At 39.7% G+C, this 12,894-nt stretch overlaps 1 protein-coding gene and 1 long non-coding RNA gene across 3 annotated transcripts; both read left to right on the top strand.

Annotated features, from left to right (window-relative positions):
• The first annotated feature begins 1,341 nt into the window (after positions 1-1,341).
• On the top strand, positions 1,342-9,292 carry LOC146718328 (retinoblastoma-like protein 2). Of its 2 annotated transcripts, none has more exons than XM_085449685.1 (15): positions 1,342-1,406; positions 2,609-2,816; positions 3,450-3,577; positions 4,043-4,149; positions 4,321-4,424; positions 4,611-4,748; positions 4,846-5,010; positions 5,150-5,207; positions 5,308-5,417; positions 5,497-5,673; positions 6,259-6,330; positions 6,643-6,703; positions 7,191-7,351; positions 7,463-7,627; positions 7,800-9,292. In XM_085449685.1, exons 3-15 carry the CDS (start codon positions 3,504-3,506, stop codon positions 7,998-8,000), a joined length of 1,593 nt encoding a protein of 530 aa, XP_085305811.1. In that variant the 5' UTR covers positions 1,342-1,406; positions 2,609-2,816; positions 3,450-3,503; the 3' UTR covers positions 8,001-9,292. The 2 variants fall into 2 exon arrangements, with proteins under 2 accessions (XP_085305811.1, XP_085305724.1); XM_085449598.1 differs by having other exon boundaries at positions 4,596-4,748.
• Positions 9,293-10,808: 1,516 nt separating this feature from the next.
• Positions 10,809-11,716, top strand: LOC146718327 (uncharacterized). Its single transcript, XR_014922821.1, has 3 exons — positions 10,809-11,262; positions 11,353-11,390; positions 11,543-11,716. It is a non-coding gene; the product is annotated as an uncharacterized LOC146718327 (long non-coding RNA).
• Positions 11,717-12,894: the final 1,178 nt, after the last annotated feature.

Raw genomic sequence — 12,894 nt, 5'->3', positions numbered from 1 at the left:
GTAACACACAATGATGAAGCAGTGAGCACCCAAACTGTTAGGCCGTAGAGCAAAGACACAACAGGTAAGTATGTGTGACTGAAATAATGCAGTAGGAAAAACATAGTTTTGTTGTTAATATTCTAGATGAGGCTTGATAATTTATTTCACTCCCAAGTATTTTCTTAAAAAAACAATTACATATTTCCTTGTGATTTTTTTTTTTTTAAATATTCAATTTACTGCTTATTTAATGGATCCATTTGCACATAAACACTGCATAAACGTTAGTAGACACAGAACTCTAGTGCCCATATTGTTCCAGCAATGTTGGAAATGAACAAGGCTACATACCAAACTCTTGCAGCAGAGGGCCTTTCTTCACTGCAAGTCCTTCTTTTCTCCTCAGGGTGGTGCTCAGTGACCTGTTTAACTGCTTCTACTGCTGTTTGGCACTTATCTTAGCAACCAGACCAGATGACAAGTTGAGGCTTGTCTAATGTGAGAGGCCAATGGGCTGAACTTCCTCACCCTGCAGAGCAGCAGGTTGGCTGCACTGAATCATGCGGCATTGCTCTGCTGCTACTAGACAAACACACAGGAGAGATTTTTAAGAGCAGAAGTCTGTCAGTTTGACCTAACACCATCCCAGAAGAGCCACTGACACTGGTGAGTGACTTTGATCCTGGTTTATGAGTTTTGTTTTCTTGAGCTACGTTGAAAGTTCCACAGAGATAATAAACTGCACTGGAAGTCAGCTGACTATTTGGAGTAAAATGCAACAGTTACACGATCTGCTTCAGTGTTCCTAAAAGCTGCAGAATAAAAGAATCCTCTGCACACATTAACCATCTATATAGCTATTTTTCAGCAGGCTTTAATGCACTGAATAACAAAGTCTGATTATAAACCAAGATAAAGGCAATGTTTAGTTTAATTCTCTTTAAGGGACTAGCACATGTTAGAAAGTGAAAGTAGGCCTATTTTCACTTAGCATGAGTTGCATGTGAGTTGACTTGAGTGGAGTCCAGTCCAGAGGAAACAGGAAATGGGTGTGATTTAGATATTGTGCCAGCTTTTAGCAAAATTAAAACAGCAAACAAACATGCAGAAAACACATCTGTGGTGTTTTTAAATCGACACCGTGCTTCCAGGATCTTCCTGCTAAAGATAACAAGATAGGGTGTGATTCATATTTATGAGAAAGTGCATGCATATTGATGCTTCCAACTTCCTGTTTGTCTCTTCTGAGATGCAGCAGCTGGAAGTCCGTCAGAATGAGACACAACTTGATGTTTTAAGATGCCATTGGACTGATATCAGCATTTGGACTAAAATTTGGAGTGCACGATGAGAGTTTTTCTTGCCATTTTACCTCACCACATGGAAAACGCATCAGACAGCTGCTGCTTCAACCAACACGAACAGTAAGTTGTGAGCAAATCTGGAACACAGAGAATCAAAAGGCATCCATTAAGCTGCAATGATCACAAAAGTATATAGAAATGTCCTTATGTTGGAGATTAAGCAAAAGGTCAGAATTAAACTAATTCTGGTTCTGATTTTGTCTTGTTAGTGGGGGGGAAAGTATAGCCACATGAAAGGAAATATTAGGAAATCACAATAGTAATGTTGAGTGTGACGTGCTCTACTCTGAAAACCTTATGGCACATTTTTGAGCAAAACTGCTTCTTATCCACCTACAGTGTCATCCGCAGTCATTGTAGACTGACTCAGCACAGGCAGTAATAAACAGCACATGTGAGAATGGTTAGAGGAACAGAGTCTCGTTCAGGCTGGTGGTAGCACACAAAGAGACTGTAAAAAGAAGAGGGGACTTTACCGCGAGGGGAGGGAGTATTCAATTCTCAGCAGATCGAACCATGCTTTGAAACACACTTTTTAGAGATTAACAGTCAACATTATCCACCATTATTATTCACGTGACCCAAGGATGGTTCAGTATTTAACTTATTATTTCCTCATGAGTCTTCTCTGGCATCTAAAATATTCTTGTTGTTACACGACTTGCCAAATTGACAGTTGCCCTGCACAGGGAAACTGAGTTTGAGATGTTTTTCTTAGGTTTTCAGTATGTGAGGTGCACAGGAACAAAAGTGACTATTCACAGCTGCCTCAGAGCAGGAAGTACACATGAGTGAGTCACTAAAGGCAAATGAACAGAGTGGGAAAGTGGTGCTGTCAACAAGACCACCAGGCCATCTAATGCATCCATAACAAGAAAGGCAGCAGCAAATATAAAACTCCAGGTGTAAGACCATAGTTTGACGTTTCTGTAAATAAGCTGGCTTTTGGGCACCCTTCCCAGTAAAATCCATCACCAGTCAGTATTAACTATATATTCTCCATTTGTCCATTAACAGGCTTAAAAGTGTGGTTTTATTTTATTTTTTTTGAGACACAATTGTTGCAGTCCATTAACAAACAGCTAGCTTTATAGCAGTGTAGCTGTAAGTGGACTGGTACTTATTTAGTACCGTTTACTAATTTGAACATTCAAAACACTTTCTACTAAAAGTCTAATTCATCCAGTCACACAAAATCATGCAGTGCTTTTATGTGTTCCTACGTACTTTTATCTAACATTCTCACAAACTCACTCCAACAGATGAAAGTTGGGATTCAGTATCTTTCTCAAGGATACTTCGACACATGACCAGGAGGAGCCGGTGTTCTGGGAATCCATCCTACCTGGCAAACCATCCTACCCGTTGTTTCTGCGCATGCGCACAACACCGGACATCCCTCCCTGGAATTCCAATTAGTAGCGGACCCACTCTACCACCTGAGCCACAGCCCCGTTCAGTTGCTTTTAGGTTAGTCGTTGTCAAAAGGTTGCGTGTATTTTTCTAGTTATTTGCCTACAGTGAGGGGTTTTTAACCTATGCAAACATGATCCTCTAAAATAGTAAGTAGCTCAACTGGATGTAAGGTGATTGCTGATTGGTGGACAAGCCAACTGGAAAAGAATGGGGGTGAAAGTGGAACAGTAAAAGTGCCAAAATTCATCAAAGCTCAAAAATACAGAATTGAAGCAGACAAGGGTCTGCAGTGGACGCTTTTGAATATTTCTAACACTTGGTTTTCCTTCAGTACTTTGTATGTTGTAACATCGTGACTTGCACAGACCAACAACAGCGCAAGCAAGAGTCGCACACACATTGATTGTACCACAAATGTTGGACACTGCCTCCCTGTGGCAAAACACACTCACTGCAGCTCGCTATGGTCTGCCAGCACACCGTCCAATAGAGAACCACGTTGAGCCATTTAGAATGAAAATGATTAGTTGACACTGATGATGATGCAGTTATCTGGTGTGTGATAAGCAGCTGCTTAGTCTGCCTATGCCTCAGGTCCTCGTACAAGCTAATATTTTCAATTATGATTCATGCAAAGTTACCTCTAGTTTGTAAACAAAATGTGTATTTTTTTCACTCCATGTTTAGGTGTCCATTTGATTCCTGCTCTGACTCTCATCCTGTGTGAGTGAGGAGGTCACCATGGCAACTGTGCCACAGGGGATTGTGGGAAAGCCAAGGTTTGGCCCTAGTGACTGTCTGATCGCAATGTTGAGGTTAGCCCTGCAGTTACAAAGCATTACTGACTCACACAGTGTTTATCTGTGTAGGCTGTGTGTATGTCAACCTGATACTGATACTCGCAGCACTAATAGCTGCAATAAAGCACAACGCGCCTCAGATCTTTCATCAGTCTGCCTCACACACTGTACAAATGTGGCTAGATCAATTTAACAGCTACATAGTGTAGTTAACATCTGGTGTTTTGCTAAAAGGCACTGAGGGTGTGGTCAAGATCAATAATGTGTAAGCACACAGAGCTGATAAAGTTTCTGTACTGGGAATTCTTTAATATAGTTTCTACTGTTGTAAGCAAGAGCTTTAAAAAACACACGTGTGGCATTTCATTTACAGTTTAGAACTTACACCTCCACTTTATGCCAATGGCAGAATATTGTTGAATTACATTTTCCATTTCCTTTTGTGCTGCTCAAATTTCTGTGACGATGCCTTGGATTCAGGGCTTGCTCCAGAGATTCGACTGAGGCGATTGAAACAAGACTGAAATGCATGCTGCAAATGTTTCTACAGCATTACAGGGATGACGAGGGAAATGAGAAGACCAAAGGTACAGTGATGATTTTACAGTGGAATGTGGCCTTCAGCGTGTATCTGGTTGATAGCCGAAATTCTTATGATTAGAGAGCAGGCTGTCTTTTGATAGCAGGTGTGAAATTCTGGAATAAAGCCCGTGTTGTTGATACGTGCCAAAAAATAATCTATCTAATATTGTTCACAGAGTTGGCAGCAAAGTGCTGCTACGAGGCAGGGGTTTGGTATCACAGAATCTTGGAGAGCCTGATCAGTCAAGAGAGGAAAAGGCTGGGCTTCAGTGACATCTCAGTAAGTGCACGCCATCTGGTGGCCAAAGATGGAACTGAGCTTTGACCATATTAACTGAGCAGTCACAGATAAATGTCTCACAGCACCTGTGATCTCATAACTTATGTATTTTATTTATTTTGAGTCATCTTTGAAGTAAAGCAGCTGGTGCTTGTAATGCATGTAAAACAGGTGTGTTTGATGCAGGGCATCTTGGAGCATGATCTTTTCCAGCGCTGTCTGGTGGCCTGTTGCTTGGAGATCGCTGTAACCTCAAACAGCTTACCATGTGACTTCCCGCTGCTCCTTCAGATCCTCAAACTGGAACCATACCACTTTTGGAAGGTACTTTGTTTTTGCCATATACTGTACACTTAGTGATACAGTAACATTTAGTCTGTGATTTGAATGCTCCCTCTTTTGTTTTTCTTTGTTCTCACAGGTGATTGAGCCTGTTTGGCGGGTTGGGTCAGGCTTGCCTCACTATGTGGTCACACACCTCATCCAAGTGGAAGAAAAGGTTTTGGAGAACTTGGCTTGGATCAGCGACTCACCACTGTGGGATGAAATCACACCCAACGAGGGCCATATGCCCACCTGCCAGCAGGTTTGGAATAACACAAATACTCTTTGCCTGACATCATAAATGATCAATATTTGGAAATTTTATAACTTATCCAAAGCAATTAAATTTTTCTTTGAACAGTTCGGGTTTTAATGAGAGTTTTGCCTTGTGTCAAATGTAGGTAATGCATCCAAATAGGCTTGAAGGTCCAATGCAAACGGATCCAGGTGTGCCGAGAGGTATTAACACAGTGCACTAAAGACTCATTTTAAATAAAACCATTCCCTGCAAACTGTTTACACTATTACTATAGATTGAGTGGTAAACTATTTTTGCCAGTAGATGTCAGTTTGGGGATGAACCACTCAGCCAGGACAGAGCAGCAGTGTTCCCCATCAGCTATAAACAGACAAGAGAGATGCAGCTCCCTCCATCTGTTTTCTCGGAAGGTCAGTTCTATATCATGCGTCCAGTTGCCATTGTTGTTATATGGCATGTTTAGTGTGGTCATGTCTGTCTTTATCTCAGGTTTACAGCTTGATGGCCAAGCGTCTGAGGGAGCTGTGTTCCACGCTGGAAATATCTGATGAGCTGCGATTAAAGATCTGGACCTGCTTTGAGTATTCCTTGGTCCACTGCTCTTGTCTAATGGAAGACCGTCACCTGGACCAACTGCTCATGTGTGCTATCTACATCATAGCAAAGGTGGGTTTTAAAAGATACTATTAAAACCCACCAGAATCTGCTAAAATAATGCAAGACAATGCAACTGGAAAATGCAAGTGGTTGTCTCAGAGAAGATGAATAATAAACTTTAAACAATTCTTAGGGAGTGAGGAATACATTTAAATGTTCAGGGTGGGCTAAGATATACCAGCATTTTGCAGATGATGACTAATGCAGTACCAGCAAGATGTAGGTAGGGAGAACAGCAAACAGAGAGACGGTGCAGTAAATCAAAGCCACAGTAAATCAGAATGGCCAGACTTCTTAGACCTCTGATGTTGGACACCTGCCCCAAATTGAGTCCACCCTGACCACGGAGAAGTAAAACCTTCAGGGAGGTTTACAGATTTACAGTTTTATGGAAAAGAACTACTTGGTGTTTAAATAAAATTAAAGACTGTTGTGAGGGCACTTGACAGCTGAAAAAGTTTTTATCGCTTTTCACTGACATGAAATTAAAGGAAAACTGTATTTGTAATCCTAAAAAGAATCCATGTTGGTAATGCATGGACTTCATTGGAAAACACATACTCAGCAGTTAAGTGGTGGCATTTGCCTTTACAGATTACCAAGATGGAGATACCCTTCAAACAGATAATGAAATGCTACAAGTCACAGCCACGTGCCAACAAAAGTGTAAGTTTCTTTTATTTTGGTTTTTATTTTTTGCTGTCTTTAGTATACAGCTGTGAATTAACAAAATATAGCGATACAGGTTGAAACGTGTATCAGCTGGGCCCACTTATTCCAAGATTCCATCAGTTTTAGCGACATTCTGTTTTGTGTTTATCATCAAATGTTTTAATGTTAACAGGTACATTTTTTAAATAACTGTGACAATATCATTATACCTGCTTTACATGAGCATTTCAGTCTTGCAAGGAGGTTAGCAGGTTGACAGTAACAACTCAAAGCACTTGTTTCAGCATTTACCGTTTCTATCTGCAGGTCTGCAAAAACGTGCTGATTTCAGAAAGGATGGAGGAAAATTCTACCATTAAAAAAATCAGTAAGAAAGCTTTTAAATAAAAAAGTCATATATTTTAAATATTATGGAACACCTGTTTTAAAAAACACACTTACAAAATAGCCTTGTAATTACAGTAATGTACATAATGCGTCCCAATAAGTATTGAAAATGGGACTACACATTGCCCTCACTGCCATCGTAGCTTTATATGTGTAATGCATGCTCACATGCTTGCAATCCACTGTGGGCAAAGAAATGCGCATGTATTGTTAGCTGGCTATGTGGCTCGGAAACAGTGGCACTGGTGGTGGTAGAGTTAAAGAAAACGAATGCAGCATGTGTTGTGTTAGATCCAAATAAAGTACTATACAGAGGTAGAACTCATAGCAATGCCTCATTGCACAAGAAAAATGACACCCATCAAGTTACCAAATGATTCACTTACAACATTTTACCTGCATTATATCCATTATCCCAGAGTAATTCCACAGTGATAAGTAACTTTTTATTATATTGTTGATTATAGATACCGGAAAGCACAGCAGCACTATCCTAACCCCCAACACACCATCAACACATTATCCAAGACCTGGGCAGGAGGAACGGGGCAATCTCATCCATTTTTACAACCAGGTCTACACGACAAAGATGCAGCATTTTGCCAAACAGTTTGCTCAAACCTCATTAGTAAGTGAACATTTTTTCTTTTTTCTGAGCTGACGTCACAAAACTAAGAACTCAGTAAAAATGGGAAATGTTTATTTTCCATGTAATGCTTACACTTCATTTCTTGTCCAGCGAGACACCCCTCCTTTGTCTCCATACCCTCGACAGTGGAAAGCATCTCCTCGCTGTTATCAGCTGTCCAACAGCCCGTCCATCTCCATTTCACCATACAACACAGAAACCCCTTCCCCTCACAGAACTGGGCTCTGCTACTACTTCAACTCAAGTCCTCCAGAGGTGTGTGGATATAGTGTTTTTGTTTTCACATGATCGTCTTAAAAAATTTTGTGTGTTGGGGTACAATCTAGGCTGAATACATTTTACATTCCTATTTTGGAAATGATTTAGTGAATAAAAATGGTTGACTTTGCTCGCACACAGTAGAATATTATTTTCCTTTTGTTCACAGCTTCTGCGTGAGATCAACAACATGATCAAAACGGGCAGGTCACCAAACATGCGATGCTACGCGGTATCACTGGATAGAGATGAGGAAGGAGATGGATCCTCAGCCAAGAGGCTTCGTTTGGATGGGCAGTCAGCCTGGCAGAGACGACTGAGAAATGTGTTCAATGATCGCATTACAAGAATGAACCAGGACCAGGTCTAGCTTATTCCAGCTAACAGGCCTAACCTCCACTCCGATGGAAGTAAAGCACACATTTACTTCTTGACAAATTCTCTGTCAGCTCAAAGGACTAAATTTCCGTTGCTTGGCTCTTTTGTTTGGAACCCTTTTTTTCTGATACCATAAGTCATGTGTGAAGGTCTGTGAATAAGCCACTTTATCCCCAGCACAGTAATAGAAGACTGGTCATCCTGGGTTGCTGCCTGATGGAAGTGTCCTTCATGATATTGTATGAATTTAAAGAAAGACAAGGCTGCAAAGTGCCCAGTGAGTTTTTCTTAGATAAAAAAAAGGACTGAGACAGGACTTTAGCAACTAAAAGGCAGATTAGTTAGTGTTTGTCTGCATCCACAGGAATTAATATTTACAGTAATATGAAAACATAAATGTATCCACAAATGCATCCAATAGACATTTGGGCAAAAAGTTTTTTTTCTGCACAAATTTAACAATTCTGTTAAAAAAAGTGTAACTTAGGCCTCTGAAGCTAATATAACAAAACAAAATTTTGATTTAGTCATTTTTGCATAATTAGAACATTTATATAATTATAGTTCGTTATCTTAATGACTTAAATCTCACATAATAATAATAACATGGTACCTTTACATGTATGCAAAATGTTTTATTTATTTTAAATGTTTCAATGAACATTTTAAACTCAATTTTTGGTGGATTTTCCAGCATGCTCATCACTGTCCTGTTGAAAGATGGACAATTTGGCAGCTATTTATTTTTTTAAATTTAGCTAAATTTAGCTACAAGATTTTTTTTAGATGATTTGCAGAATTATTGATTTAAATTAACTGGGGAACACCAAACCCTGGATGTCTGAGGTTAAAATAAGACTTATTACTCTCTAAGAAGAGTCTAATAACTGACACCATATTTGAAGGCCCTGTGTGATTAATTTGAGGATGTACTCATTTGTTCTCACTAGACTGATCTGTTTTTTATGTTTGACTTACTTTTGGAATTTTGAGTGTACATACTAACATTAACTCCAGTCTATGACTTGCATGAATACTGAAGTTTGAAGTGATTTGATTCTGACTGCATATTGGTGATACTAGGGGTTTGATGCATACCACTCTAAATTAATTTAAAGTTGTTTTTACATTCAACTTATCGCAAAACTATTGAGGATAAACTAAAGTAAGACTTTTGCAAAAATAATAAATGAAAAGTGCTGTTACAGTAGCAGAAACTTGCACTGGTCAACATAAATGTAGAAGCTAAAACAAATTCAGTCTCAATAAATCTTTAAAAATCCAGTCAGCAGTTTTAGCCACCGTTTATTACAGACTGAGTATCACAGCTGATTCAACAGGACATCAATCAAAAACTGCATGGTGATTTTATTAAAGCTCTTTTCCAAACAGAAAAGTGTTTTGCTTTTGAGATTTATTGCGCAGAATGATACATGTGTCAGTTGACAGAAGTTGGCTTTATTATCATCTGCTGATGCAACAAAGTTTCTTTAAATCTGAGTTTAACAATAAGTAGGTATTACCGAGCTTTTGAAGACACATGACCACTAACCACAAGATTTTAACTTGATGACAATTAATAATGTGGGATCAAGTGAACCCCTCAGCAAACAACCCATCATGAAGGGGGGAAATGAGCAGTCCTCAGTTGATTGCAAATGGTTGGAGGTTAGTGGCAGTCGCTGGGAAAATGATTGCTAATATCCCAGTCATGCAGGCCTACAGATTAGTCAGTGACATCCTGTCAACTACCTGTTGCTAGGAAAAATGTCTATTTCCCAACCAGTTCAGTGCAGCGCCTTCTTTGCAACCAATTTCACCCAGTGAGGACCAGAAACCTCCAAGAAACACTGCCAACCAGTGCAACATCATGTAAAAAACTAGGGTTTGGCAATGGAACAGATGCCTTTCTATTTCTATAGAATTTTTCAAATTTCAGTTCAGCCGCAGTTCTGTTTGTGGAGATTTTTATTTTGCTAATTTAATCTGCGTCCTTGAAAAATTTAATTGGTAACTAATTTGTGCTATTCCTGAATAGCACCACAATATACTGCCTCTTTCCTTTTTGTTATGTTGTGTTACATCGAGAGTTAACGTGCGATTTCAAAGGTGGGGTAACCCTCAGCTGTAGCACTTCAGCGACGGAATAACTTAGAAATACGTAACGTAAGAATTCCTGTGGTTAGCTCCAGTAGAGTTTACTGTGTCCAGAATAGGACCAGTTGCTTACTGGTCTTTGTGGATTTAGGCAGTTAAATATAGAAAGATATGAGCAAACCCCTAGACACAATAAAGCTAGTATATAAGGTCAAATTTAGTGAATGAATCTAAACAGCATCATCCCCTTAAATTTAATTTAATGTCGGCCACCCTTGACATTCTTAACTTCCCAGTGACCGTGCACACCACAGCCTGCTCTGCACCATCCAGCATATCACAATACTGTAAACTTTACAACAATGCAAATTAACCACTTTAACCTGTAAATTAAACCAATTTTCAAAGAGTTTGAAAGACACTTCACAAAAAGATAATTCAGAAACATGTCATGTATAGATCCAATATCTAAAAAAAAAAGAAGATTTTTTTTTAAATTCTAACGTTTCTGATCACAAGTTGTTGACTTTTACACCTGTTTCTTTCTGCTCTATAAAGTTTGATGTAAATTGGATTTTGTGAAATGACGATGGCTAAAACTCCTCCAAGGGAATCAAAACACAAATTTTTCCACTGTGGAAAAGTCAGTAACCATAGCTACTGTGTGATTGACACACAGCCCACTTCAGTGTTTATCAGTAACCATGTTTTGCTTCAGAGTTAATTCTCAACCACTGTCGCTTAGGGATGTATTTGCAAAAAGGCAATGTGATACAACAGACAAAGGACTGTAAAATAAACCAACAAAGTTAACACAACAGGAAGTCATATAGTTGCCATGGAGAACAAATGCACCTGAGCCCACAACACACAAGTTTTAAGGTGACGACCAGGATTTTGACACTTCATACTCCTGTGGACAACCATCAGCTGAACGACACGCTGCACACTCTCAAATTTTGAAAAATCATGGGCTGCAACACAAGTAGGGGGGCCACAGTGGTTGACCCTTCTGAAAAGCCAGAGGACAGGCCGAAAACTGCCACTTCCACCAAGCAGGCGCCTGCAGAGGAAACGAATGGAACAAAAGAAAAAGATGAAAAAACGAAGAGTTCCAGCTGAGCGCCACCTTTACACCGAACCTAACTCTTCTTCTTGTAAGAACATTTTTTCTTTAAATGTTATTCATAATCTGCCTTTAAGATTTTTAGTTATTACCTGACTATGTCCTTTCATTCTCCTTTTAGTTCTATCAATGAACAAGGATACAGCACCTCTCTGTAAAGTAAGCAATCTATGACCATTGCATAGGGGTCACTTTGATACAATTACCTCTGTAACTTGACCGCCGTGTCTTTCTGAAGCAGTTTGACGTGACAAATGGGCTGCATGGTGACTGAGAAGCGTTCTGTGGTGTCTGTGTTGGTGTTTGCACAGATTGGCCTGTCCGAGGGTGAAGGAGGACCTGTAAGCAGGATGAGGCGACGCTGCACTACTGTCCATCAACGTCTGTCATCTGGGCCAGGCACACATAATCAAATACGCACACTTCTCTAGAAATCCGACTCCTATTGTCAAAGTCTAGAAACTATTTTGTGATAAATATATCGTTTGGAGTATTACATTGTGTTGTCTTGAACCTCTGTTGCCTTTATGTTCTTTTTTAGGCGTCGTTTCCTGCGGCGTACCTTGCTTTGTTTTTTCACAATCATTTATTTTCATTCTCTTCTCCTCTTTACTTGCACTCACACACCTCTGGTCAGAGCTGATAGTTACAACACACTCTTTTAAATGCTTCCAATACTGCTGTAGGCTAAAGCAGCAACTCTTTAAGACAGTCAACTTATGTGCTAGCTCTGTGTACCTTGCAGCTCTCAGCTAGATGGGATGCTCTGCATATGAGAGGGCTGCTACCGGTGTTCATTTGGACAGTCTTTATACAACAAATAACAAACTGCTGCCAAGAGCTGGATTGAGAAGACCTTCCAGAACTTTATGTTCCTTGCCACCAGGGGGCATAGAGACAGGGGAAACAGTTCCCTTTGCCGCCACCAGGGAGCAGGAGCGATCTTCCCCCGCTGCTGTGAGACGTCTGAGGCTGGTTCCATTTGCTGAAGACATTTAATCTGAAATATAGGTTGTAAGTTTATTACCAGTGAATGGAGCTGGAATGGAATAGCCATTTTACAAAGCCATATCAAAAATACCCATCTCAGAGGCAGTGGGAAATTACATGAAAATATTACCATTATACAAATGGAAAGTGTGATTGAATAATGCGCCGGAGAAGATAAATGAAAAGCACTTTGTTGGAAAACGTGGTACTAAATAGGTTTTTAATTTCAGTAGTGGGATAAAAGAAGCGCATTTTTACCCCATTTCACTGCCAATTGATTAGTGGCTCCACACCTGCAGATAAAGAGGGGGCCTTATCGTCTCATTATCAGTTAATTAATATGCATGCACACATGCCAATTATCTTTCCTCTGCCATTTAGCAGAAATGAGACATTGATGTTTTAATGGTGCCGGAATGGATAACTCCTCTGTTGCTTTAAAGACAAGGCAGGCACATTGATTGACATAGCTGGGAAATGTTAAGAGAGACAATTGAATTAAGAGCAACCTGAAACGCTTGATTATTATATTAATACTTCTCAACAGCCATTTGCTGTTGCTTTCCAGGGGCTGTGAGATCAAGCAGAGTTTTTGATTAACTCTCTTGTGAAAGATACAAAGAGGGCAAAGCTTATGGTGCAGTCTATGTATATATATCTACCAATGAGAATC

Source organism: Copadichromis virginalis, linkage group LG1 (genome assembly GCF_057382275.1).
Source record: "Copadichromis virginalis isolate Kocher_CV1m ecotype Utaka linkage group LG1, C_Virginalis_male_GT1.1, whole genome shotgun sequence".
Taxonomy (NCBI): Eukaryota; Metazoa; Chordata; class Actinopteri; order Cichliformes; family Cichlidae; genus Copadichromis; species Copadichromis virginalis.
Note: the sequence above shows the minus strand (reverse complement) of the source record. Positions and strands in the feature narration are given on the sequence as shown.